The 26,743-nt window shown below is 55.7% G+C and overlaps 1 protein-coding gene and 1 long non-coding RNA gene across 2 annotated transcripts; both read left to right on the top strand.

Moving 5' to 3' along the window:
• The first annotated feature begins 534 nt into the window (after nucleotides 1-534).
• jag2b (jagged canonical Notch ligand 2b) lies at nucleotides 535-26,743 on the top strand. The gene is given in 27 exon segments (XM_057016246.1): nucleotides 535-889; nucleotides 1,531-1,851; nucleotides 10,299-10,353; nucleotides 13,339-13,596; nucleotides 14,059-14,119; nucleotides 15,918-16,048; nucleotides 16,670-16,789; nucleotides 16,864-16,893; nucleotides 16,896-16,976; nucleotides 17,050-17,163; nucleotides 17,936-18,049; nucleotides 18,390-18,436; nucleotides 18,507-18,671; nucleotides 20,235-20,391; nucleotides 20,468-20,629; nucleotides 20,723-20,836; nucleotides 20,922-21,035; nucleotides 21,155-21,268; nucleotides 21,382-21,498; nucleotides 21,758-21,785; nucleotides 22,286-22,371; nucleotides 22,919-23,032; nucleotides 23,119-23,234; nucleotides 23,313-23,570; nucleotides 23,655-23,786; nucleotides 23,870-24,020; nucleotides 24,110-26,743. Coding segments are annotated over 27 exon segments (3,759 nt in total). The 5' UTR covers nucleotides 535-820; the 3' UTR covers nucleotides 24,640-26,743.
• On the top strand, nucleotides 18,678-19,650 carry LOC130515788 (uncharacterized). Its single transcript, XR_008947257.1, has 2 exons — nucleotides 18,678-19,248; nucleotides 19,382-19,650. It is a non-coding gene; the product is annotated as an uncharacterized LOC130515788 (long non-coding RNA).

The raw sequence follows: 26,743 nt of genomic DNA, 5'->3' as shown, positions 1-26,743 counted from the left end.
GAAATAACAGGTGAACAAAATCAACCCAAACAACAACAAGGTGAGCAGTTATTGTCTCCTGCGTGGCCGCAGTACCTGGCGCCGACGGCAGGGGGCGCGCGACGCTGCTGCAAGTGCGGATGAGAAGCTGCTCAACGAGCTGAGTTCTTCCCGTCTGTTATTTTCACTTTTAGCCACCAATAACCCACGGAAACGGGTGCGACGGCGGGGAAAACGGGCGCAATGACGCCCCGGGTCCGTGTCGAACGCGAGGGGCCCCATTTAAAACCCGGCCGAGTCGTGGTGCGTTCGCGTTCGCGTTGCATTCAAGATTTGCTCCTGTGATGAGGAACCTTGGTGTAATTCAACTTTTGGGAGGAGGGAGATGAGGCAAAGGAGGAGAGGGAGAAGGGTGTGTGTGTGTGCGCGCGCGCGTGTGTGTCGGGAGGGGGGGGGTTATCGTACTATTGTCCGCCCCTTAATCTGGTTGGCTGCCGACCGCCCGCAGGCCCGGCTGTGAGTGGCTCGCGCAGCTGCCAATCAAAGCAGACATCCTCTCCTCAGGCTGTGGCTGCGAAACATCTCAGTTGCTGTGTGGAGAGATTTGACGGAGGGACGCTGCTGTGCACGGACCATCACCACGGTGCAATCCAACGCCCGCTCACACACACGCAGATGCACGCGACGCCTCGGTGAAATCTGGACGTACACGCCGGGGAGAAGGCGCATGTGAATATTTGATCTTTGCATGTCTGGAGAGGAGGAACTAGTCGCCGGCTCCGCGCCTGCTGGTCTTTTCTTGTCGCTTCTCTCCTTTATGTCACTCTAATTAATCGGAGGCATGTGGAATCGCACCAGGATTAGGAATCGCTTCCCAATAGTGTGCCTGCTGTTGACGTTGTGGACGGAGGTAAACGGGCATTTTCTCCTTCTGTTCTATCCGATTTGAGCCTCGCGTCGCGCGATTGAACGTGTTTAAATGTCAAAAGTTGGTGGGCGTGGGCTGGGGGAGACATATTCGCATCACATTAATCGATTAATGAAGCACGTAGCCGTCGGTCGGGGAGCATGTGATCGTGACACCGCGACGGGGCCGAAATCGGAGGAATTCGTGCGCGCTTTACTCCATTTTTGGTGGGGACTCCGAGAAACCTGCGCCTGGCTTTTCACTATTTGAAAGCAATCAATTTGGAAGAGGAGGAGGAGGAGGAGGAAGATGAGGAGGAGGAGGAGGAGGGGGGGGGCGACTCGGGCCCGAAACTAGAAGTTGGAAGTTGCATCAATCGGCCGCTGCAGCGGCTCATTTACGCCTCCGACGGAACAGCAGCTGAAGTGTTCACGTGCTGCAGACGTGATGCAACGCATTATTTTAGAACTCCCCCCCCCAAAAAAAATAAAAATAAAATAAAGAAATAAATGAACTGAAATGATAAAGAGATCAAGCTACAACAGAGCTGATCAACCGCCCGGTTTTTACGCACCAGCTCGGAACCCGCGTCGTCTTTCTGGGTTTATTTATTCTTATTTCCTATTTTCGCGTGTTGTCCGCAGGTGTCCCGGTCAACCGGCTATTTCGAGTTACAGATGATCTCCGTGGAGAACGTGAACGGCGAGCTGGCGGACGGGGAGTGCTGCGACGGCTCCCGGGACCCGGAGGACCTGCGCTGCACCCGCGACCAGTGCGACACTTACTTTAAAGTCTGCCTGAAGGAGTACCAGATCGAGGTGAACCACAAAGGCACCTGCACCTTTGGAGAGGGATCTACGCACGTTCTCGGTGGGAATACCTTTTCTCTGAAGGGCGCCAAGAACAATCCCAATAAAGTGGACGAGGCCGGCAGGATTTCGATCCCCTTCGAGTTCGCGTGGCCGGTGAGTGGCGCCGCTTTCGCGCTCGGGACGCGTGTTTTCACCCTCGCGCACCTGATTTCGCTTTGATTTGGGAGCGATTCCTCAGTTGGCGCACGTCCATAAGCTGCTTTCACATCCCTGAGCAGCTGTTTGACTTCTTGTTTCCTTTGAGCGGCGTAATTGGGGTTTCCCACCCAAAAGATGCACCTGCCAAGCACCAAAGAGGAGCCACCACCCTTCATGATCTGGGTCAGGGTGGAAGGTCCCGTTCTAACCGCTCCGCCAGGGCCCAGGCGCCTGCACCGGAGCGTTTCAGCCTTTTGGTCCAACTGGTGAAGCCTGTTCATCCATCACATTTGGGCGTGTTTGTTTTGTCTGCCTCTGTGCACGTTTGTGCTCCTCCCGGACAGAAAAGTTGTCCTCCCGGCGCCATTTTCCCCGTCATCGACGCGCAGGTAGGAGGCGAAGGCCTGGAAAGTCCGACGTCTCAGCTGCACCTCGATGCATCACGTTACTGCCGAAGCCCTCGGAGCATTAGTTTGACTTCCCGGCTTCCTAATGCCCCCCCCCCCCCCCCCCCCGTCCCCCCGCCCTTGTGAGAATTGACAAAGCTCTTAGTGGAGCGAGGGCGAGCTTCCCCGGATCCGGTTGCAGCTGCAGCGGCGTCACCTGGTTCCTCTTTTCCCGTCGCCCCGACGTATATAAACATATAAGAGGGTTGTCCGGCCGTGACGGGGTGATTAGACGGAGGGAAACGCTTTGATACCAGACCTTGGGGGGGTGGGGGGGGGGGAAGGTTCCTGCCCACTGCTGATCAACTGGACCGTTCGGTCTTTAGCCGTAAACCTCGAGGTCGTGTCTCCCCGATGGCCGCGACGCCTCCGGGCTGCGGTTCTGGTGCAGGCTGCTGCCCCCCCCCCCCCCGCAGTTTTGTCCCCTGCTGTGGGTGCCAGGTGGCCCCTGGTGGCCCCTCCAGGGCAATTAAGCTCTTCTGACTGTAATGAATGATAGCTGGTGGATTAGGCCCAAGAATTAAGGTGTGCACGCGGTAAAAGAAGCGTTAATCCTTCAGGACAGAACACGGTTTGGGTGGCTCGGCCCGGGAGGGCAGATCTGCCCCCCCCCCCCGCCGCCTTTTGTCAAGTGATGGGCGCCACTAATGAGGCGCCACTTTAAATGGAGCTGCTGTAATGCTGCTTTATTCCAATGCTGGCGCGATGATTCTGATCACTTTCGCCCCTTTCTGCCGTTCCTTCCTTTACTTCCTCACCTTTGGCGAGAGAGAACGGGGCCGTCCCGTTGGCGTCGCGGGTCCGATCCACGATCCAGGTCCGTTTCAGGGCCCCGGAGCGGCGTTCAGGACCAGCACCTGTCCTGTCATCCAGGCCGCGTCGCGGCGTCTCAATTAGGTCGACACCTCCAGTCGGAGGTGCAGAAGGGTTCTATTCTGGGGTGTTGTGTCTGGGCTGAGTGGGCCGGCCTGATAACGCCGCACTATTCCAGGGCCAGATGTCCCAGCAGGCCGGCGGGGGTCACTCGTTGCGGCGTTGTCGCTTTCCTCCCTGAAGAAACAAAGATGCAGTGTACGATTGGCGGTGTCATCTGGCCAAGGGCCCGATTTATCCCCCGCAGCCCCAGAGAGGGTGTGAACCCGTCTGTCGCCGTGCCGACACCTCGCTCGGGACTTTAGCCGCGGCCGAATGTGGCTTTAACCATCGCTAACGTGTTTTTCCAGGCCCAAAGGGACCTGGAGACGGTTTCCCCCCGGTGTGTGTCACACCTTTAGTCTCTCCCGGGACGCGCTTCCTGCCCCGGCAGCGCTGTCGCTCCCTTATCTTGGCGTTATCTCAATAATGGCTGATTTTACACGGCTCGGCTGACGATTATCAGATGTTGGAGAGCGTTCCAGCGATTGTCCAGCTCTGCTCGGAGTTGTCAGCGTGCCAGGGAGGAGAGGTGGCTCTCGGCGGTGCCTCCACCTACACTCAGTGTTTCCCTGCTCTTCCAGGAAACTATCCAGCTCTCCGCACCAGCGGAGGCCGCCTTCATGCCTCCGGGCTGCTCTCAGTGGAAATCAACATCGCTTATTTGAGTCATCAAACTGGTATATTTTGGATTATATCACCTTGAGCCATTTAAAGTGTGGTTTGGAAACGGTTTACTGCGGTTTTGTTTGCTCGATGTCAAAATTCACCCACAGTAGTTTGATGCAAAGTCAGTGCAAAGAATGGGCATTTATGAAAGGCTTCACCTTCCAACCGCTTTAAAGTGCAACTATTCTTGCTGACACGCAACAACCAGAGTTTTTATTTGAAATGGTGCATTAAATCGTTTAGTTCTACTTCTCGCGCTAAGATGGCTTATCACTTTCTGACTTCCTGACAGCGCTAAATTGAATTATCTGGTGGTAGGAAAGAGAGGAAATGGGCAGATATGGATGAGCTGTGAGCCAGTAAAGTAGACCTCTGTCCCTGGTATGTGGACACGCTGCACATCCATGAAATTAACATTAATGCAGTTCTTGCTGTCAGGTGACCAGATTGAAACCTAATTCTCCATTTTGTTGTGCTGCGTGAGCACCTTCTTCCATTTGATCTGTAATGAAATTCCTGGGGACGTGAGGTACGAGGAACAGGTGGAAGCTGGATGAAACCGACTGAAGACGGCCGGATCAGCTGCTGCCGAAGCGAACGGGAGCGTGTGGGAAAGTTCTCCCGCATGCTCAGGTCGGAGCCTGGTGCTGCTGCTCTGCTAATGATGACCCGACCAAACCAGCCACACTTCCTGCTAGCTTGGCCGCACGTGGCCGTGATGGAGGCTGTAGGTGAAGTTAGCATGTTAGTCAGCGATGTTCTGGGAATTCTGTGGGAATTCTGACCATCCGGTTTGTGACTTTGGGTTCTGATACAGAGATGTGTTAGAAACGACCCCAGATTTGGTCGTGCACATAGAGCTGAGCTGAGGTTCTGAGGCACCACTGAGATGGTTTACTCCTCCTCTGTGGGTAATTTTGGACACACACACACACACACACACCACACACACACACACACACACGACCGCAGGCTGGCAGGCTCAGCCTCACCTGATGCGAATCTTGTCAGTGCTTGTTGCTAGGAGACCACCGCATAGGCCTGTAGTAAACAATTATCTCTCCTGCGTGGCCCCCTCCCCCACCGTCCTGCTCTGGTCCCAGGGCAGCTGTGTGGAGAGCCTGAGCCGGCCTGTCTCACCTGGGTCGGTCCGGCTTGTGTTGATGGTGCGGCTGGTGAGCTTTGCAGAACCTGGGGCCATTTTTAAAGCCGGCATCGCGTGTATTTGTTCTCAGGAGTCGGACCAAGATCTGGGCCAAACCATTTGGGATCGAGGGGCCATCTGGCCTCTTTTGGAAGCCGCTGACCTTTGGAAGTTTAGAAGGTACCTAAAGCCAGAATATTTATTATAATACCACCAGAATATTTGCTGGGACGATCCTGGAGCTCTGGTGTTGCTACTGGTGCGTCCGGAACACACACTCCACCCACTTCTGTGTGTCACTGGGAGGCGCGTCTACGTTTTTGGACCGGCCCCTCTGCAGGCGCCACGTGCGCCCTTTGTGCCTGGGTTTTTGAATGTGTGGGCCAACATTCAAATAGTTTATGGGCTGTTTATGGAAATAAAACCCTGCGGCTCCTTCAACAGGATCATCAACACGTCAAGACTCACGGGCAAGGACGCCGTCCGTGGGCAAACGCACGGCGTGCCGTTTGTTTGGGTTCTGTGGGTTTTTCTCTGAGTCCGATCCAAGAACCCGACCTGCGTGTTCTTCTCCTCCTCCCTGCTCTGGTTAAATGAACGGGGGCAGGTGCTGGGGGCTCCTCGCGGGGGCAATTAAAGCACGTCATTACTTGGGCAGTTAAATTGTCACTGTGCTGTTGAACCTGTTTGAAATGATAATGGCGCTCGGCTGGAGGCGGCGCTGCCTCGCTCGCCCGCCCGGTCGGGCGCCCTGGTGGTTCGGATCAAGAAGGAACCCGTAGATGTGGACGGAGCCGGTTCCGGTAGCTTTGTGAGCCGAGCTTCACGCTGCCCCTGTTGGGTCACGTGAGCGTGAACGTTTGTGTGCTCTCTGGTGTTTGGAGGCCCGGCTGGACCCGAGCTGCCAGCACGAGATGTTCCTCTGAGACCGTCCGGACTCGGACAGAACTCCGTCTGTTGCCGCCCTCCTCTCGGGTCGAGTGCGGATGGTGTAAACCCGCCGGTGCTCGTCTCCGGTAATTAAACTGACGCTGCTTCGCCGCTTTCATACAGTCAGATCTTTAACGATCCGGAGTTATTAAGCATCGAGTGTGTTCGCAGGTCATTCAGGTCGTTTGTTGCCACCAGGCAGCGGCGGCGGCGGCGGCGTTGTTTGTTTGACATGGTACTTAATCTTGAATCATGCCGGGTTAATTAGCACGGGGGGGGGGGGGTAATGACCCTGTTGGCATAGTAGCGGCATGTTCAATGGGCCGTGTGTGTGTGTGTGTGTGTGTGTGTGTGTGTGTGTGTGTGTGTGTGTGTGTGTGTGTGTGTGTGTGCGCCCATACACGTCTACACTGTGACATCTTTTGGCACTCGAATGCGCCTTGATACCCTTTGAGAAGGGCTTCTCATCTTCTCATACCTCCATTTCTGGAGGATCTTTTCACCCTCCAGACCATTGAAACGTCTCCTTCTGGCTTGTGCTGAAAACGGAGGCAAATTAGATCAAGCGTTCTTTGACCCCCTTTTGCTCCAGAGGAAGAATTCCCCGGTTCCCGGAACCGTCCGTGATAAGAACTCAGCTTTTGGGCCTATTCATGTTCACAAAAACATAAATGGAGTCACACTTTAAAAATAGCAGGAGAGAAGAGTTGAAGCTCTTCCTGCACGTTTATGTAAAGATGGTGCAGCAAGAGAAGAGGGTTTTTCTGGAGAGCAATCACAAAAATAGTCTGGGGTGGGGAGTTGGGTCGTGGGGGGGCTCCCAGGGTTCTATGACGATCTTCCTATAAATACTCAAAAGCAGCTGTTAGCGGTTAATGTCACAGTTTCCACGTTAAAACCCAAACACTCCTCCACAGGCTGCTATTCACAGGAAATGCCGGAATCGTTAGGCTAATTGGGGAGATTTGAGATTATATCACACAATATCTGCCCTGATTGAGATATTCTATTTAGCTGCCCCTGAATCGGGGTCTTCCCCAACGGGTCCCTCACCAACGGTGGCGTGAGGGTCCACCGGCGCTCCGTCCAGACCGGCGGTGCTTCTGCTGGAACGGCGTAGACTCAGCCCAGTAAAACCAAAAGCTGGGATTGACATCACAGATTAATGAAGATTACATGCGGCGATTACTCGCCGCGGGACGAATCGTGATGACCTCATCACCCCATCAGAAGGCAATAAATCAGGAGATACCGGGAAAAGTCCGGGCGTGTGCGCTGGGATCGGCCGGGTGGACGTTCAGGTCTCAATGACACGAGAGCTAAAACGATCCAAGGGGATTAGACGGCGACCGGCAGGTTTTGGGGCCTTTACAAGGAAGGTTCCGCTCCTCGGACGTTCCCGCCGGCCTGTGAGATCCTCCTTGAGGCGATCCCAGGAGGCAGGAATTAGTCCATCAAACCTCAGGTCAACAACGCAGCCTCCATTGATGGGGAATTGTTGCCTGGAGTCCTGGCTTGGGATTACACAGCAGCGCAGGCTCTCACATTCCTGGTATTCTCCGGATGCAAATATCCGCCTGGGCCCACATGCAGCAGGCTGACCCCGCTTTTGAAAAGGGAGCGTGCAGATCCCACGCTTGGTGACCCCGACCTGCCCATGCTTCCACTTCCCACTGCCACCTTTGTTAACCCCCCCCCCCCCTTTAAAGACTTTGGTGACCGTCCTCCACTCGCCCATCGGCCCCCGCTGTGCGTGGGAACCCTCACCTGTGGCGCTCCCCAGACCTCGGCACCGGATCCGCTGCCTGCCCCTCCAACAGGCCTTCGGGGGCGACTCCTCCGGAACCTGCAGACCAGTTTCTGTCCTGGGGAGCGGAGGCAGGACACAGCGCAGACATCCGTTTCTTTTTTCCCCGCTGTGCCCCCCTCCTTGACTTGAAAACTAGGATTTTTCCGGAGTAAATCCTCTAATCCAGCAGGGCGCGGGCTGGCTCGTATTTTAGAGATTTGACCTCGCAGGATTCTTTCTGGTCACCGATGAGGTGTTTCAGCATCAAGCCTGGCAGAAGTGTTGGTTTTGGGGGGAGAAGAAGCCAGGTTGATGGATTAAGTGTGTTTTGAAGGAGAGATGACGACTGGCGCTGCTCTCTGACTTTAGCCGCGCGACCGTCCTGCTGACGCTAATTGTCCTCATGCTGACTGTGTCCCTTCATGGACAATGGTTTTGATTGGGATGGGGGTGAGTTATGGTGTTGGGACAAGGGTCTTTGTTCAGTAGCCCTTCTCCCCTCCCCTCCCCCACACCTCCCCATTATCCCCCTGCCCATCCATCTATCTTGTTCCAACCATTTCGGCAGCTGTCACTTAATCCAGCTAATCACAAACTGGTTTGGTCTGTGGGAAACCGGGCTAGACTGGCCTCTCCCCCAGCAGGCAGTGACTCGGGGAACTATTTTCTGGATAAACTCCTGAAGCTGCGCTTCGGTCGCCTGCTCTTGACAGGTGGACCTACCCGACGTGCAGGTGTAGTCTCACTGTTGGGATCGGCGCTGGGATGTCTGTCCACATGCCCGAGGTGGGGGAGTGGGAGTGGATGGGAAGGTCAGAAGCCGAGTTACGTGTGGTGGGATGATCCATCTGTGGGGCAGGTTGGCGGACGTTCCCAGAACCGCAGACCCTTCAGGACTCCCTGTGAAACAGCTCGTACCAAACTCCGGATCTCCGTGCACAGTCCACCAATGCGCTGTGATGCACCGGCCGGGCCGGTGGTTGGTGGAACATTCTCAAGAACCAACCCGATTATAACGGCGAGCGCCAAAGTTTCCTACGAGCAGCTACGAAACACGTTGTGGCGCTCTCGGACTGGGAGTCGCGTCAGTCGTCGTCTTCAAAGTCGGGCGACTCCCCGGAGCTCGGGCGACTCCCCGGAGCTCGGGCGCCTGCAGCCGTGCACGAGTGACGCTGCGGCGCCTCAGGTTTAGGGTTCGTATCGCTCCATTTTCAGGCGTTCTGGTGTAACAGAACAACCCAAACGGACGGAAAACCTTGTTCCGTAAACAGGGCCCGACCAGCAGCTATGGAGCCTGTAATCGTCAGCACCCCCCCACCCCGGCTGGGTAGCTAAAGCCCTGTTCCTTCATCGTGCAGCCCCGTCTCTTGTCACTCGTGCTCTTTCACAATAACACTCCCCTCCCCTTCCTCCTACCACCACCCACAGCCAGACAAGCTGACTTAATCCCATAGACCCGCGGTAACCAGCCTACCAGCTTGTTGGTCCCCGAGACCAACAACACAGACTGTCTCTCTCTCTCTCTCGCTCTCTCTCACACACACACACACACACACACACACACACACACACACACACACACACACACAGAGGCACTATCTACCCCCGCCCCCCCCCCCGTGATTTCTCGTTCCCGCTTCACTGAAGCAGGTCCCTGTCCCGGGCGCCTCTGCCTTCTGTGTTTCTTTGTACCGGTGCACAGACCAGTGTCCCGTCAGTGATATTATAGTGGAGGTCACAGCCGTCACACTACAACTGTCACCGCGGTGACGTAACCAGCCTTATTTAGGTCAGCTGGTTGCCTAGCAGTGTGCCCTGCAGCACACCAGCTGATTGCTCCTGGTTAGCTGGGCTAGCCCGCGTCTGCCCCGGCATGACGTCGTACCCTGACCAACCTTTACTGCAGAAAATGTTGGTTGGTTTTGCTTTTTTTAAAACACCCCCCCCCCAAAGGTTTAACATGTAGCACTTCTATTGTCAACAGTGCGCTATAACTTGGTCTAAAACAAGATAATCCCCTTAGCTGCTGATTTGCCTCGCTGTCTGACAGCCAAGGACAAAGCGAAGCAGATTTTGTCTCGTGCAAGCTAATATTGGCAAAGTGACCTTCTTAATGTTCACCTGCCCGTCGCGCCCGCCTGCTTCTCATTACGTTTTTCCCATGTTTTGCTCGTAAGAACGCTAAAAGTCGTTAACTTTAACAAGATAAATGATACTTCTGTCTAATTTGGGAGCTTGCTCCTGGGCATAAATGGGGGTTCAGAACTACAGACGGTCGCCGGGAGGATCCACTCAAACCTTTCAAGGCGGCTCAAATTCCCGTGTTTTGCCGGGAATCTTTCTTTCCCATTCTGGGATTTTGTTAGGAAGCTGAGGTGCGATTGGAGGCGTCTCCTGGTTAACGATCACTCATTTAGGAGTGGCTGAAGAGCCCATATAACATCTGCAACGTGGACTCTGAGCATCCAAATGTCATTTTTCCTCATTTGACCTTGTTTTTCTGCCCTTCCAGCGGACGTACACGGTGATCGTGGAGGCCTGGGACTGGGACAACGGCACCCGCACCAGTAAGTGCAAACAGACCCCATGCTTGGATCACCTGTGGAGTTGCTGATTTCTAGCAGAGGCTTGTGCAGACTCGTGAATCTGGTGTTCACGGCTTGTTTTCACTTCATTCCGTCCATCCATGAGCCGGCAGGTCGCTGCCGATTCTCGTTTGAAAAAGGATCAAAGAGCTGCTTTGGTCTCCTGTTGCACTGTTAACAATGTAGTTGTTTAAATAAGTACGAGGAAATTTGGACTTTAGCTAAAAATGTCGTCCCAGACAAATCAAAGGATCAAAGGGAACCGTGCTATGCTAGATTTGATGATCTCATCCAGGGATCTAACCCGGCTCGTAATCCTCCCTCTCAAGATGCTTCACATGCTACGTAAGTCCTGGTTCCTGGTGGCTGGTCTGGCTTTAGTGGTCAGCTCCATCCAGCTGTATCCTGTTTTCTGTCGGTTGTATCCGCTGGGTGGACTGGAGCGCGATCCGGTTTTCCCCGTCTGAGCAGTAGCCCAGTCTGAGGAGGAAGAGGGCCCTCTCGGGCCCGTAACGAGTGTTCTGTTAATGTTCCTTTGATCTGTGGAGACGCTGGCGTTTCTCCGCCTTTTGCCTGCGTTTCTCTGCAGGGAAAACTGCAACCAGAACCGCGTTTGGATGTCCGTCCTCCCGTCTCGGGCCTGAACTGGCTTCTATGAGGTCCTCGCATCCTGTTTTGTCCTTCGCATCAAACAGTCACGCATGCAAACAATGGGGAAGAAATAGTTGTGACATCATCGTGCTTTGATTAGCCCGAGCAGCCTGTTTTCCTTTGCAGGTCTCCAGTGATTGCGTTGTGTACTTTTCCACTAATTAGTGCTGTGCTGTCTAATGGACGGGAGGCGGAGAGGCAGCTCGAGCGACCGGACGCGCCATTATTTGTTTTATTTAGACCTTATTGAGCCAAAGAGATCCAAGACGCGACAAGAGAAGCGTTTTGGTGAGACAAACGTGGAAGTAATCCGATAGAGCGGGAGACCGCGCAGTTTGGGAAGAGGCTCCGAGGCCGCCCTGAGGTCCCAGACGTCAGCTGACTGCGACCTTGAAGTCACGGGTTCAGCAAACACAAACATCTGGGACAAACGCTCCTTTCAACCTCTGAGGAAGATCACAAGGACGCCTGCTGCCAGGGCGCCGCCGCTTCTTCATCGGCTCTTTAAAGTCACATTAAATTCAGCCTCCGGGTCGGAAAACACATTTTTCTAACAAAAATTGGCTCATTTCCAGCATTTTGTGGAATTCCAGAGCTGCATAGTTGTGTGTTCAGAGAGACGGCCTCGTTGTCCTCGGAGAAGCTTCCACCAGCGGAGCGGCCGGACACCTGAGACCTGGAAACAGGAAGTGGGAGGCTGGATGCCTGAATGTCCGATGCGACGGGACTCGGAGATGCGGCTGTAGTCACATGATCAGAAACGACCAGGCCATGGCGGTCTGCGTCCTCCCGCTGCTGCGTCCTCTTCCCCGTCTCTTCATCCCATCGTCCCACCGATGATGTGCAGATTTCTGGAATTCTGAGACGGTGCGTCTCGCCCCGCCTGACTCAGCACGGCGGTGTTGAGCCCGCTGACACGCAGGAGCCCGCCAGGGTCGACCCGTCACCCCTCCCCCCCCACCCTCGTTCTCAGGAAAGGCAGCCGGCTGTTTTCCTTGTGTTTATCAAGCAGGAAGTGAAGTGGACGGAACGACCGGGTCCAGTGTTTAGACACCAATGCAGCAGAGCCCAGCTTGGGCCCAGAGCCCATTGTTCTCTCTCTGGCAACTACCGGGGGTTATTTCTGTTTTTGTTGCTTAATTCTGTCTGACATTGTGTCAGTCCCCAGCAGAGGAAGGTGTGTGTGTGTGTGTGTGTGTGTGTGTGTGTGTGTGTGTGTGTTCACATCTACAGTGCCTTTGCAGCCCAGAGGAAATTTCAGGGCTCCTATTTCCATAGAGATTGTTTTCCAGGTTCGATCCTGGTGATAAAGATTGCTCCTTTCTTTATTGGGGCCACAGAAAATCCCATTTGAGATGAGATCTGAGCGGCCTCCATTCGTGACGGCGCAAGATTCAGACGGGCGGATGTGCGGCGTCACCACAGAGGGGATCAGTTAGCAAAGCACGAGAGTAACAGTGGGAACGGTGTTTGTTCTCTTGCTGCTTAAATGTGTGTTCCAGCATCTTAATCACGCTGTCGGGGGAGGAGGGGGGAGGGAGGAGGGGGGAGGGAGGAGGGGGGAGGGATCCGACGTTTAGCCACATGGAGAGGAAACCGGAACAAACGGGCCGACTTGGATCGAATCACCTGAAAGATTGATCAGTGGGTGGGCGCATGAAAATGGTCCCGGTTATGTGTGTGTGTGTGTGTGTGTGTGTGTGTGTGTGTGGTGTGTGTGTGTGGTGTGTGTGTGTGTGTGTGTGTGTGTGTGTTCACATCTACAGTGCCTTTGCAGCCCAGAGGAAATTGCAGGGCTCCTATTTCCATAGAGATTGTTTTCCAGGTTCGATCCTGGTGATAAAGATTGCTCCTTTCTTTATTGGGGCCACAGAAAATCCCATTTGAGATGAGATCTGAGCGGCCTCCATTCGTGACGGTGCAAGATTCAGACGGGCGGATGCGCGGCGTCACCACAGAGGGGATCAGTTAGCAAAGCACGAGAGTAACAGTGGGAACGGTGTTTGTTCTCTTGCTGCTTAAATGTGTGTTCCAGCATCTTAATCACGCTGTCGGGGGAGGAGGGGGGAGGGAGGAGGGAGGAGGGGGGAGGGATCCGACGTTTAGCCACATGGAGAGGAAACCGGAACAAACGGGCCGACTTGGATCGAATCACCTGAAAGATTGATCAGTGGGTGGGCGCATGAAAATGGTCCCGGTTGTGTGTGTGTGTGGTGTGTGTGTGTGTGGTGTGTGTGTGTGTGTGTGCGCGTGTGCGCGCGGGGGGGTCAGGACTATCACTGCGTCTCCTCACCTGCTCCCCTCTTGTTGCTTCAGGCAAGGAGGAGCTGCTGATCGAACGCCACGCCCACACCGGGATGATCAACCCCGGCGCCCCCTGGCAGCTCCTGGAGCACGACGGGCCCGTGGCCCACCTCGCCTACCGGGTCAGGGTGCGCTGCGACGAGAACTACTACGGCAACAAGTGCAACAAACTCTGCGTCCCGCGTGACGACTACTTCGGCCACTACCGGTGCGAGGCCTCCGGGGCCCAGGTGTGCCTGGACGGCTGGATGGGTCCGGGCTGCAGCACAGGTGAGCGGCGCCACCACACACGTGGGTCCCGTCGGCAGCCTAGCGTAGCAGGAGGCTAACGTTCGGTAGCATCTTTAGCGCTAAGCAACCGTTTCTGCTGAATCAGCCCGAGTGTGTTGCCACGGTGATGAATCCGGTCCCGTGACAACACTGAGCTCCGTGTATCGATTCACCGCTAATAGCGTTTAAAGTGAAATAGAAATAGCTTGATGGAATCACGGGGGGGGGGAGGGGGAGCAACGGCTTCCATCAATCACCCATCTGACCTCAGAGGGCGCTTGGTGAAAGGAGGCGGGGCTAGAGGAGCGGGGGCGTGCCTGTTTGTACACGCCGGCTGTTAAGTTGCCCCGTTCTCGCCCCCTCGGCGGGGTGCCATGAGTCCTCCTCCCCCCCCCCCATCTCGGGTTTTGTCTCTCACTTCCTGTTAAATCCCGTCTCTCCTTGTGTTTTTGTGTTTTGCAGCCATCTGCAAGCAAGGGTGCAACCTGTTGCACGGGAGCTGCGCCGTCCCGGGAGAGTGCACGTAAGACGAGCACGTTTTCACACACCCAACGCCATCGTGCGCGCTGGCGCCCCTTCTTCTGGGGCCGCGGGGGTTTTTTAATGGCTCTGAAGTGGAGCAGCGTAGGTGGCGTCATTGTTCCTCGTGGTCGTGTTTTGGCGCTCCGGGACCCTTCGGATGTCGGATTTCCATGAACTCGCCACGGCTCCTGTTCGGTATCGCTGCGGCTGAACCTGGAAAACCACATAAGTGGCGTTGAGGATTCATATAAATCGTTATTAGAATCAAGATAAAGTCAACAGCGCTGAGATTTGTTGAGGCACGAATCGGCCCAAACCGTGAAGGAATGATGGAGATCCCTGTTGCGGCCTGTCGGGAATTGCCTTTTCCTTCTTTTATCTGCGCTGCACTTTGGTCCGATGAAGGCGGCTCCCTGCCTGCCTGCCTGGTATTTTTAGCCCCCGTGAAAACCTCCGCAGAATACCAAGAGTCTCGGTCAGAGTTGTCGGTGCGTCAGATATTCCTTTTTTTTGGACCGGGGGAAACGTGCTGGGAATTGTCAGATCCTCCTCCCCATCCGCATTGCAGTCCTCCTCGCAGGGCAGAGGGCAGGAAAGGAAACGAATATCCCGCTGTCTTCCGCACGTTTCCCAAAGTGGAACAGACGGTTAGATAAAGTGACAGACAGCCCCCCCCCCCCCCCCCCCCACTGACGAGTACATTTCCAGGATGCACATTCCGCATCCCATCGCATTAGTGACGCGCACACACACACACACACCTGCCAGGTGGAGACACATTTTCCGGGGAATTGCAGGGGACGGTGGGTTTTCTGCCCGTCCGAGCCGGCGCGATGCAGCGGGAAGCGCCTCCGAGCAGTCGACGGGAGCGGCGCCGAAGCCTTTTCCTGCAGCGACTTGACTTTAAGGAAGCCTCGGGTCACAGAAAGCTGGCGTTAAATCCCGCGCCAGCTTGGTTCCCCTTTATTTCGTCAGCTTAGCAGGCTCTGCCTCGGCCCTGCCGACTTCCAAGGAACACAAAGGCTCGCGTGTGCCTGGAGTCGGAGTCGGATTAGAGGAAGCCGCAGCCAACCGGAGCGGCGTTCCCGTAAGACTGCTGGTGCCACCCTGCCCTGATAGATCCGTGTTTTTGTTTACCTATAAAATGCACTTGAGCTTCGTTGCTAATGGCAATATTCGCGCGCACACACACACACACACACACACACACACACGCACACACACACACACACACACACACACACACACACACACACACACACACACACACACACACACAGCCCGAGATGTGGGAAAGGCTGCGTCTCCCGGAGAGACAGCGGTGCCGTCTGCAGGATGCTCAAAATAGCCGTCAATTGACAAGACAGCTGGCTCGACAACATCGCAGCCTCGGAATAGCCGAGCGCTGTCGGGAAGCTGCCGGGATCCGGACACGTGGTCTGTCAGCCTCGCCACCCTGGAAGATTTCTGATAGCCCCCCCCCCCCACCTCAGGAGCGCGCCTGAGCGTGAGACCCGCTAGAGGTGTTCTTAATCCCTCCTGCCCTGGAATGCCACCGGGAGGAGTCGGCTGGAGGTTGCGGGATAGGTCACCGTGGGAGCGGAATTGGTTCGCTCGTTTCTGCCGTTTTGTCTCCTCCCTTCACGAGTCGGAGAATGTTCCCAAACGTTCCCATCTTCAACGCTATAATGTGCGGAATATTGCAGCGTTGTCATGTGGGAATCCTCATTTATGGCCTGTTTCTGTGAGGAAGTGAAGCCAAAGCCGGAGAGAATTTATGGTCCCGTGTTGCCAAACAGGTGCAGCTACGGCTGGGAGGGCCAGTTCTGCGACGAGTGCAAGCTTTTCCCGGGATGCGTGCACGGCACCTGCGTCCAGCCCTGGCAGTGCAGGTGCGAGAGGAACTGGGGGGGCCTGCTGTGCGATAAAGGTAGGTGTCCATGTTCGGAGCCGCAAACACAAAACTAGTCCGTAATCAGACGGGAAGGGAAGCAGATAACGGAAACTAGGATTCAGCCGACGTTAGAGAGGCTCCTGGAAAACTGAGGTAGTTTTACCGGCAGGGAGACGTGAGCCGGAGCAGAGACACCCGATCTGCGTGTGTGTGTGAGTGTGTGTGTGTGGGTGTGTGTGTGTGTGTGTGGGGGGGCTTTAGGAAACACGGTTCCAATTCCCCATCTTTGGAAACACGAGCGGCCTTGAGATTTGGAAAAGAAGGCGTCATATTAAAGTGGGACGCGGCCGCTCTGATGCTAATGTTGCTAATGAACGACGGCACCAGAACCAGTTCTGCAGGTTCTGAGCGGCGCCGGCGTTCAGGCGACTCTCGGTGGACTCGATCCACTCGACGGCGCAGATGCGGCTGACATTAAGAGTTCTCCAATTCCGTATTTGTCCAGAACTTTAGCTGTTAGTCAGCAAGCTCCACGTGACGGAGCAGCGTTCCAAGCGTAGCTGGAGATCAGGTAGTGGCCTGCTAACGTGTAGCAGCGCGCTAGGGGTGCGTGTCGGCGCGGTGGCCACGCTGACGTGGCACGTTTGCATCTCCTAGATCTGAACCACTGCGGCCGCCACCAGCCTTGCGTCAACGGGGGAACCTGCATGAACACGGAGCCGGACGAGTACGAATGCGCCTGTCCTCCGGGATACTCCGGCAAGAACTGCCAGATAGGTGAGACCCTGCAGAGGCGGGCGCCGTGGAAACGGGCGGCGGCTGTTGTCTAACCTCTCCTGTTCGCCCCTCAGACGAGCACGCCTGCGCCTCCAGCCCGTGCGCCACGGGGGCACGTGTCACGAGGTCCCCGGAGCCTTCGAGTGCCGGTGTCCGCCGGGCTGGGAGGGTCCGACCTGCACCACCAGTGAGTCCTCGCTCTCCCCTCAGTCACCGACCGGGGGCCCGTTTGGGTCGCTGAACCGGATCTGTTTTCCTAGATGTGGACGAGTGCGGCTCCAACCCGTGCGCCCAGGGGGGGACCTGCGTGGACCGGGAGGACGGCTTTGAGTGCGTGTGTCCGCCGCAGTGGGAGGGGAAGACCTGTCAGAGAGGTCAGAGACTCCGCCCACACACACTTTTATCTGCTGTAGCTGCTGAAGGGGGGGCGCAGCTCTCCCCCCCTCGAGACTCAGAATTATCCAGCTTTCACGCCAAAATCTGCCAAAAACGGTGACGTCCAGGATCACCGCTGCAGCACAACACCGTGTGTGTGTGTGTGTGTGTGTGTGTGTGTGTGTGTGTGTGTGTGTGTGTGTGTGTGTGTGTGAGCGTGAGCGTGCATGCGTGTGCACGTGGGGGGGGTGGGGGTGATGATTGCAAAGAGATCCCAGCTATCAGTTTCCCAGCTCAGCGCTCGGCTTTCAGGCCGCCGTCGGCCTTCTGTCCTACCTGGTAGTTTGGTGTGTGTGGAGTTTTGGGTTTCACACAGAAGACAGGTGTGTGTGTGTGTGTGTGTGTGTGTGTGTGTGTGTGTGTGTGTGTGTGGGGGGGGGGGGTTGGACCTCTGAGCAGGGGGGTCCCATGTGTTGGGGTCATTATTTACATCCTGTCTGGGTCAGCGCTGTTCCATCAACATCCACCCTTTCATTAATGTGGCGATGTTCACGCCGGTCGTCTGGCGTCCACAGATCAGCCCGACGGCGTTCCGACGGCGTCCCAACGGCGTCCCGACGTCTCGCTGTGAGGGTGGAGGGTCGGGTGACTGGGAGAAGTGGTTTTAATGGTTTCTTTTGGGGCTTTGAAGCGCTGCGTCCCGTCTCCTCCCTGTGGTTCCCTTCTTGATGGACTTCTTCTTCTTCTTCTTGGTGCTGCCTCTGTTTCCAGATGTGAACGAGTGCGCGGCGTCTCCCTGCGTGAACGCACGCGCGTGCAAAAATTTGATCGGCGGATATCGCTGCATCTGTTTTCAGGGATGGGCCGGACAGAACTGTAACCTCAGTCAGTATTTATCCTCTTTCCCGCCGTTTCTCGACTCCTTTCCTTCCACTGATGGCCGCCGCCTCCTCCCGAGAGGCTCCTCCCACCTCCGGGTCACGGCCGACGCTGTCGCTTCCCTCCCTTGTCCTGCGGGCGGTCGCCCGTTTCCGCGTCACGACTCGACACGCATGCTGACTTCCTGTCTGGGTCCGGTTGCATGCGCAGGTCCGGTCCCCTTTAGGTCTGCCTGGCACCCTTCCGGCTCCCTGCTAATCTTTCCAGACCTTCGATTAATCCCACATCTCCGCGTGGATGAGATCTGCCCAGGGAGGAGCTAAACCGTCTTTCCTTTTATTCCCAGGTGTTAAAGGCTGCCGCGGTCAGTGCCGGAATGGCGGCACCTGCCAGGTACGGAAGCTTCTGACCCGGTTTCATCGGCTTGTCCCGCCCTTCCTAACGTTCCTTCTGTGTTCCGAAGGAGGGTCGCCTGTGCCTGTGCCCGCCGGGCTTCCTGGGCACCCACTGTGAAACCCAGAGGAACGAGTGCGCCAGCCGGCCGTGCCAGAACGGCGGCCAGTGCCGCGCGGCGTCGGATGGCTTCGTGTGTCAGTGCCCGCCAAAGTTCGCCGGACAGCTGTGTGAGGTGAGGCCGGGTCGTCCTGAAGATACCCAGAAACGTTAAAGCATTTTCAAACTTCCAGCGTGTGTTGGAAGCTAATGTAGGTTAGCCGCGAGAAAACTGACACTTGGCTGCGTCTCCTGGGCCCTGAATGGAGGACATTGCTGGTCTGTGGCCAATCCTCTTTTAGCATCTCTACTATAAATATGAGCCCGTGTGAATGAGGCGACGCTGGAGTTCTGCCTGCGTACTACTGAGCTTTGATGAGTGCTGTGGTACGGCGAACATTCCCGCTCCAAAACTGCATCTCGGGCATCATGTTCCTCCGGCTGGCGCGTCGTCTCGAGCTTGTGCTAATGCTAGCTTTAGCCTCAATTTTATTTGCTTTTCTTTAACGAGTAAACGTTAGCATGCTAATGTTTTAAAATAATATCGTATACTGTTGACTAAACTTTCATTTTCACTCATTTGGTTTGGATGTTTCTGCACAGCAGGAAGTAACTATAGTAGAGAACATGCCAATTGTATCATTGTAAAATACAAGCGTTCAACGCGTTTAAGCAGATTTTTGTGCGCGCCACATGCTGTTGGCTTGAGCATCGTGTCGTCACGCTCAGGCTAGCGATGGCTTCTCGCCCGTCCCCTGCGTGGACAGTCCAGTATGTCCAGAAGCATCGGGATTCTGCGTCCACAGATGATTCTTGTCCCCGCTGCTGCGGTGGCGACAGGCTTAGCAGCTAATTCTGCTAATGCTGTTAGCAGCTAACAGCAATCAGCAAATCAGGCCCTTTGCTACATGTGAGTCGTGTGTTTCATTTAATGAGCTTCGTGAATCGAGATTTAAAATGGTTCAAGCACCAGAGTTTGATTTTATTTACGGTTGAGTTGTATAAAGAGTTTCTCTTGAATCCCATTTAATGGCGTGTTATAAATATCTGTTACACAAGGAGACTCTTTATTTGTAGCTCGTGAAAAACCCGATGTTGAGCTTTTTATATTTAAACCCGAACAATCGTCTCTTTTACTCGGGGATCCGCCGTGAGCGGCGCTGATGTGGAGAAGATTTATGGACGTTCTTGCCCTCAGACGTGGTTCCCTGCATCCTCAAATAGTGAAGAAAAATCCATATCTGCCCCTGACACTTGGAGTAAAATAAACTGAGCGCAGATGGTCGCGCTGCTCAACGCTGGCGTTCAGCTCCTTAAATGGTGAAAGGGTCCGAGCCACGAGGCAAAGTGGGACGTTTTAGCTAAACAGCCGCTGTAGAAACGCTAAAAATGTCACAGTAGCCTCCGTCTGTGTCGCGCTGCCACGCTGGGGCGGCGCTCCGGAGCGTCGCGCTGCCACGCTGGGGCGGCGCTCCGGAGTGTCGCGCTGCCAGTGTGGGGCGGCGCTCCGGAGCGTCGCGCTGCCAGGAGTGGGGCGGCGCTCCGGAGCGTCGCGCTGCCTCGCGTGGGGCGGCGCTCCGGAGCCGTTATCGGAGCCCGTTTATCCTCCGTCAGCCGTGGTCACGGCGTAATATCGGCGCTCATCAGTCGGTGTCGTCTGGCTTCTGAATCGTCTCCCTCGCCCTCCCGATGTGCGCAGATCCCGAGCTGGTCCGACCCGTGCGAGCCCGACCCGTGTGAGAACGAGGCCACGTGTCACAGCATGGAGCAGGACTTCTACTGCGCGTGTCCCGAAGGCTACGAAGGAAAGACGTGCGAGCGGCTCAGGGAGCCCTGCGAGAGCGCCCCGTGCCAAGGTGACCTCTGACCCCCCCCCCATCGGGCCCAAGGCTGCCTTTCGACCCGCTGAAGTCTGATCTCGTTGTCCCACAGCGATCGACAGCTGCACTGTTGCCGTGGCGACCAACGACTCGGCCGGAGTGCGGCGCATCTCCTCCAACGTCTGCGGCCCGCGGGGACGCTGCATCAGCCAGGCCGGCGCCAACTTCACCTGCGTGTGCGACCCCGGCTTCAGCGGCTTCTACTGCCACGAAAGTACGTTCGCGCTCGGCTCCTTTGGTCTTCCGGAAGATTCCGGTTTCCGGGATCAACGGCAGATTGATGTGATCGGTCCTGGACTCTTTGCAGATGTCAACGACTGCGTCGGTGACCCCTGCAGGAACGGGGGCACCTGCGTCGACGGCGTGAACGCCTTCCAGTGCGTGTGCCCCAGCGGCTGGGAGGGTCGCCTCTGCGACCTCAGTGAGTTCCTCCTCTTTCTCGTCCCGGCCTGCGTCTGGCCGCCGCCGTCTCACGCCGGCGCCGCTTTCGCTCTCTCCTCCTTCAGATGTCAACGAATGCAAACGCCAACCGTGTAAGAACGGCGGCCGCTGCCTCGACCTGGTCAACGACTTCTACTGCGAGTGTGTCGACAACTGGAAGGGCAAGACCTGCCATTCCCGTGAGTGGCGCAGACGGCGTTAATGCGCCTGTTTATACTCCGCGCTCGCCGTGTTTACATGCCCGTGAAGGGTCGCGCGTGTGTGTGTGTGTGTGACGGTCGGTCTGTAATCCCACCAGGTGAGAGTCAGTGTGACGCCACCACCTGCAGCAACGGAGGCACCTGCTACGACCACGGTGACGCCTTCCGCTGCGCCTGTCCGCCGGGTTGGGGAGGCAACACGTGCAACACAGGTGCGGCGAGCGTTGGCGTGCTCTTATTTTGAAATGGCGTTGAGTGAACCGCCATCAAAAATGCACATTTGGACCGAATCAGCTGTCTGACACGTTCTCCACCTGCCTCCCAGCCAAGAACAGCACCTGCGCCTCCAGGCCGTGTTCCAATGGTGGCACCTGCGTCGGCGGCGGAGACACCTTCACCTGCATCTGCAAGGAGGGCTGGGAAGGCCCCACCTGTGGACGGAGTAAGTGGAGCGCCGGCGTTCCGTCCTCAGGACGCCAGCGAGCTCCGAGTTCCATATTCATGCTTGTAGTGAGAGATTATTGGGTGGAAGCACCGGGGGACATTCGCTCCTTCCTTTGGATCTCTGTTCTCCCAGCTGTATTCCGTATCCCATAATTCCCAGCTGTATTCCGTATCCCATAATTCCACTCTTCCGATCTTTCCTTCATATGAAGTGTGAAACCGGAATCTCACTCGTTTGTCTTGTTTTTCTCTAACAGACATTAACGACTGCAACCCCCACCCCTGGTAAGTGTGGACCTCATTTCTGTGCACCTCTGTACCCTAACCCCCCCTACACACACACACACGCACACACACACACACACACACACACACACTCCACCCTTTTATCCGCTGTCTTCCTGCTTCTCCACGCTTCAGACCTGGAGGGGTGAAGCACTGGAAGTTGTCTTTAAATCAAAGCTCAAAGGGGTGGGAGGGTGTTGAATAGGACAGAGAAAGGTTGGGTGTGTGTGTGTGTGTGTGTGTGTGTGTGTGTGGGGGGGGTCCATTCTTCCTATGCAACCTAGGACTCAGTAGTGGGGGGCTGGGCTGTGAGGAGGACCGGGGGGGCTGGACACGGTTATTAGCATCTGAAAGGTGAAGGCTTGTATTGATGAGCTGAATACAGCCCCCCCACCCCCCACGCACACACACACACACACACACACACACACACACACACACACACACACACACACACGTACATCCTCATCTAACCCTTTTCCTCCCGTCACCCTGCGCAGCTACAACGGCGGCATCTGCGTGGACGGAGTCAACTGGTTCCGGTGCGAGTGCGCCCCCGGGTTCGCCGGGCCGGACTGCAGAATCAGTGAGTCGCTGTAAAACACCCTTATTGATTTTCTTGGGCCCCCCTCCTCCCACGTTACCATGGTAATATACTCTGCTGAAGGATGGAGAGAAGCCGAAGGATAATAGGCTGGTAAAGCAGAAGATGTTGCTTTATGTAAGCAGGGCGCCGCCCTCCGGCCCTTATGCCTGAGGGGTCAGAGGTCATCCCTCCTCTATACTCTCACCGTCATACAAACACCCACACAAGACAAATTAGCCAGTGACCCTGAAATTCTCCTTCCCCGGTTCTTTTGTTTGGGCCTGGCCGGCGTTCACCTCCTCTGTCAGGCTGGGATCTGGGAATTCTCCTCCGGACTGATGACCACAGTCCGGAGGAGAATTCCCAAACTGGTCCATACTGGTTAGGTCTACTGGGCAGACAGAATTCCGGATGCTTCTCAGACCTAAACAACAGTCATTTTTATCCCGAGCGGAGCCGCGGATGGCGATAAATGCTACCTGGCTGTTTTCCGCGCTCTGCTTTTTAATTATTCCACACTTGGATCTGATCCGTGTTTCCTGCGCAGACGTAAACGAGTGCCAGTCGTCACCCTGTGCCTACGGCGCCACCTGCGTGGACGAGATCAACGGCTTCCGCTGCGTCTGTCCCCTCGGCAGAACCGGAGCCAGATGCCAAGAGTGTAAATACGCCTGCGCTCAGACTGTAATCTCTGCCGCCGGCTTCATCTCCAGCTCCCAGAAGGTCACTGTCTCCTTCTCGCTGCAGTCGTAGGTGTCGGGAAGAGCTGCCACCACGCTGGGCTCCAGTTTCCCCACAGCAGCCGCTGGGAGGAGGAGTGCAACAGCTGCCGCTGTATTGACGGCAAAGCGGACTGTACCAAGGTAAAGGAGGCGCCCGTGGTTCCGTTACGGCCTCTTTCAGCGACAGAGGAAACGTCTGAAAACGGCGACTGATTTCAGGTGCTGTGCGGCCGCCGCCCCTGCCGCCTCGGCTCGCCGGACCAGGATGGCGGCGGCAGGTCGTGCCCGGCGGGACAGACGTGCGTGGAGCACAGCTACCTCACGTGCTTCGCCGCACCCTGCCACGGCTGGGGGGTCTGCTCCGACGCCGCCCCGTCCCTTCCCCAAGCCGCCACCAAGTGCCAGCCCAACAGCCGACATCTGGACAACAGCTGCGGGCGCCTGACGCTCGCCTTCAACAGGGACAAAGTCCCAGCAGTGAGTCTTCAGGGACCACCAGGCTGCAGTGGCTCCGTCCAGGTTACCGTGGTTACTGAAGCCTGTGTGTGTGTGTGTGAGCAGGGGACAACAGTGGAGAACATCTGCTTTGAGCTGAGGTACCTCCCCGACAGCAGGAGGTTGGCGACGGACCACTCGCTGCTCCTGCTCTGCGACCTGTCCCACTCAAACCCCGACGCGGTGGATGTGGCCATAGTGAGTCCACGTCGGGCGCCTCCGTCCGCCAGCGCCGCTGCCATTCGCCCTCACTTCTTCTCTGCTCTCTGCTCCGTTCGCAGTCTTTCCACCCGGAGGATTTGCCGGACCACAGTCTGGTCCAGCGGGCGGCCACCGCCATAGTGGCCTCGCTGTCCAAGCGCCACAACAGCACCGTCATGCTGGCGGTCATTGAGGTCAAAGTGGAGACGCAGGTTGCGCCTCCTTCAGTGGGTAAGTTGAGCTTCGGCGGAGGGGTCCCACAAGGCCTTGTTGTCGGTGTCCTTCGGTCTGCCGCTGAGATGCTCCGTGTGCCCCGACAGATTACCTGGTGCCGCTACTGTGCGCGCTCTTCTGCCTGCTTTGCCTCTTCTGCATCATCGTGTGCGTTTGGTGGACGCGAAAGCGGAGAAAAGAGCGCGAGAGGAACGTCCGGTCGGCGGCCGACAGCGTGAACAACCAGTGGCAGCCGCTCCGCATCGTGGTGGGTCAGCAGCAGCAGCCGTACATAAAGGAGAACAACAGGGAGGCCGAGCAGGAGCGCAAGAAGCTAATGGGCCCCTCCTGCCGGACGCCCGAGGGGGAGGACGAGGACGAGACGGAGACGGAGACGGAGGGCGAGCTGGAGCTCGGAGACGACTGCGGAGGAGCGGAGGCGGGAAAGGAGGCGGTCGGTAAATACTGTAAAAGTGCAGTGCAGTCAAACGTGGGAATGGTCTGCACCCTGCACAGCTCCGGCCCCCCCCTGAAAGCACCACACCGGACCCCAGGCTACAGCCCCAAAGACAACCGCTGGAGACATGACAGTGCCCCCCTGATGGGCCAGAACGGCCTCAGAGACCAGCGCGTCTAGGAGCCCGGAACAGAGGACTCGCGGTGGGAGCGAGCGGCGCTGCGAGGCAGCAGCCAGTCTTCTTTTTGGACTATGTTTTGGAGGGGGGAGGGGGGGGGGGGCTTTGTATTTTAATAAGTCTCTTCCTGATTTGTTTTCATGTTTTTGTCACTGTCGCCTGGACAGATTTTGGATTCAGGAGACTAGAGCACAGTGAACATCCTTTTTTTTTTGGCTTCAGTTCACTTACTTTACGTTAACAATGTAGAAAAGGAGCGGAGACGCGAGTTATCCAAGAGACAGAAAAGAGAAAAAGCTTTGTTTTGACCTTTGTTTGAACCATTAAAGAACCCATGAAGCATCGATGAGGAGAAACCATCTTGTACAGAAGCTTCTTGTTGAGAGGTGATTATGATTTGCTGAAAATGTCAGTGGGGGCGGAGTCACGGCGAAGGAAACGGACTGTTGTAGCCACGGTAACGGAGGACAGCCCACCAGTCACCTGTGGCCGTCAGTGGCAGCCTTACCAAAACACTCGGCCTGGAGGGGGGGCAGACCCCAGTGCCTAAACGTGGCCTTGCTTTTTTTCTCTCTCCCGTCTGTCAGTGGGTCAGTTTGGCGTCGGATTTGGGTTTTTGCAGTATTTGAGTTGGTAGCAAGTGCCTTCCCACGAGCCGCGGCTCCGAGTGGCGCCCCCCACTTTGACCTCCGCGTGTCACATCTCAAAGGGATTCAAGTGTCCACTTCAGAGTTCCATTTCACAGCAACGCCGTTCGCTGTACGTGGTGAAACGGACGCGAGCGCTCTGTACATACGTGTAAATACCAAAGGTGTCGCTGTGTATATTTGAGATGAGTAACTTAAAGACGAGTCACACATTTTTATTGTTATTATTATTATTATTATTCTTTTTTACGCCATTCCTTTTATTTATGCCAGTCAGAAGAGGCTCGTTTTAACACGTCGTGTCCAAAGTTGAGGATCTTTACAGCGAGGCGTCACCGATGAAGGATTTTCTGAAGGGTTTATATCTGGTTTGTTGCCACAATGTCTTTTCTTTTTCAGTGATTATACAGCAACTATAAAAACGTGTCCGCCGGCGCCCGCCGCTCTTTCATTTATTCCTTTGAAGATCAGAGGTTGCGGCCGCGTCTCGTCGGGCGACATCGGGGCGGTCGACTCCCGACAGGGACGCTCCCAGAACTCCCCCCAGTTACAGTTCCACCAACTTCTGCTGGTTTCAGATCAGATTTGCTCCCAAATTTTGCATTGTCGAGGCCTTAGAAGCTCTCTGAAAACCATTTGTAAACCCGTCCAGAACCCTTTAGCTTCAGGTGCCTTAATGTAACGAGTGACGCGTCGTCTCGGTCATCTTTGATGTTGCTTTGTTCTCACGAAGAATGAAAGGAACTCTTTCAAGCGCGGCGTGCTTTCTTGGCCTGACTAAAGCGTGTCCTCGTCCCACCGTGGAGGTTCTGAAAGGCTCGATGGAGGGGAACGGATCAAACCGGGCCAAAGGTGGCACGAGCGCGCTTCTGGTGGGGTCAGACGGGGAAACGCGCGTCACCGCTGGTTTCAAGGCTTTAATGAAGGGATCAATATTTGCTGATGCAGCTGTTTTTGTTTTTGCTACCGTGCAGATGTTTCAGTCACCACCTGGGTTCTAACGTGCGTCGTGTCGTCGTCTCGCAGCGCTTTTCTGTAACTGGGACGCGGCAAAATAAAGAGACGTTAAAGACGCATCGCTGCTGGTGTTAAATGCTGAATATGCATATTGTATACGTTTTAATCTACAAGGGAAATGCTTTAATTTTATACCAGTTGAAAAAAGAATTCCATTATTTGAGTGGATGTTTCATTGTTCTAAATAATCATCCCAGTTATTTATTAAAGCAGTTTTACACATCTTGATCACGTTTGTGATATTTGGTTTGGAGCACAACACTGGAAAACCAGCGAGCCTCGCGAGGAATCCCGAACCTGCGTAGAATTCCTCCTCACCAGCTTTGGTGTCGGGCCGGGTCGGGTCGGCTGGTTCTGTACAGTCACTAACTGGCTTTGTCACTGCTGCTACGTTAAATAGTCCCTTGTTTAAACTTACTTTAATAAAACCCGTCAAATGAAA

This window comes from Takifugu flavidus, chromosome 19 (genome assembly GCF_003711565.1).
Source record: "Takifugu flavidus isolate HTHZ2018 chromosome 19, ASM371156v2, whole genome shotgun sequence".
NCBI classification, from domain to species: domain Eukaryota; kingdom Metazoa; phylum Chordata; class Actinopteri; order Tetraodontiformes; family Tetraodontidae; genus Takifugu; species Takifugu flavidus.
Note: the sequence above shows the minus strand (reverse complement) of the source record. Positions and strands in the feature narration are given on the sequence as shown.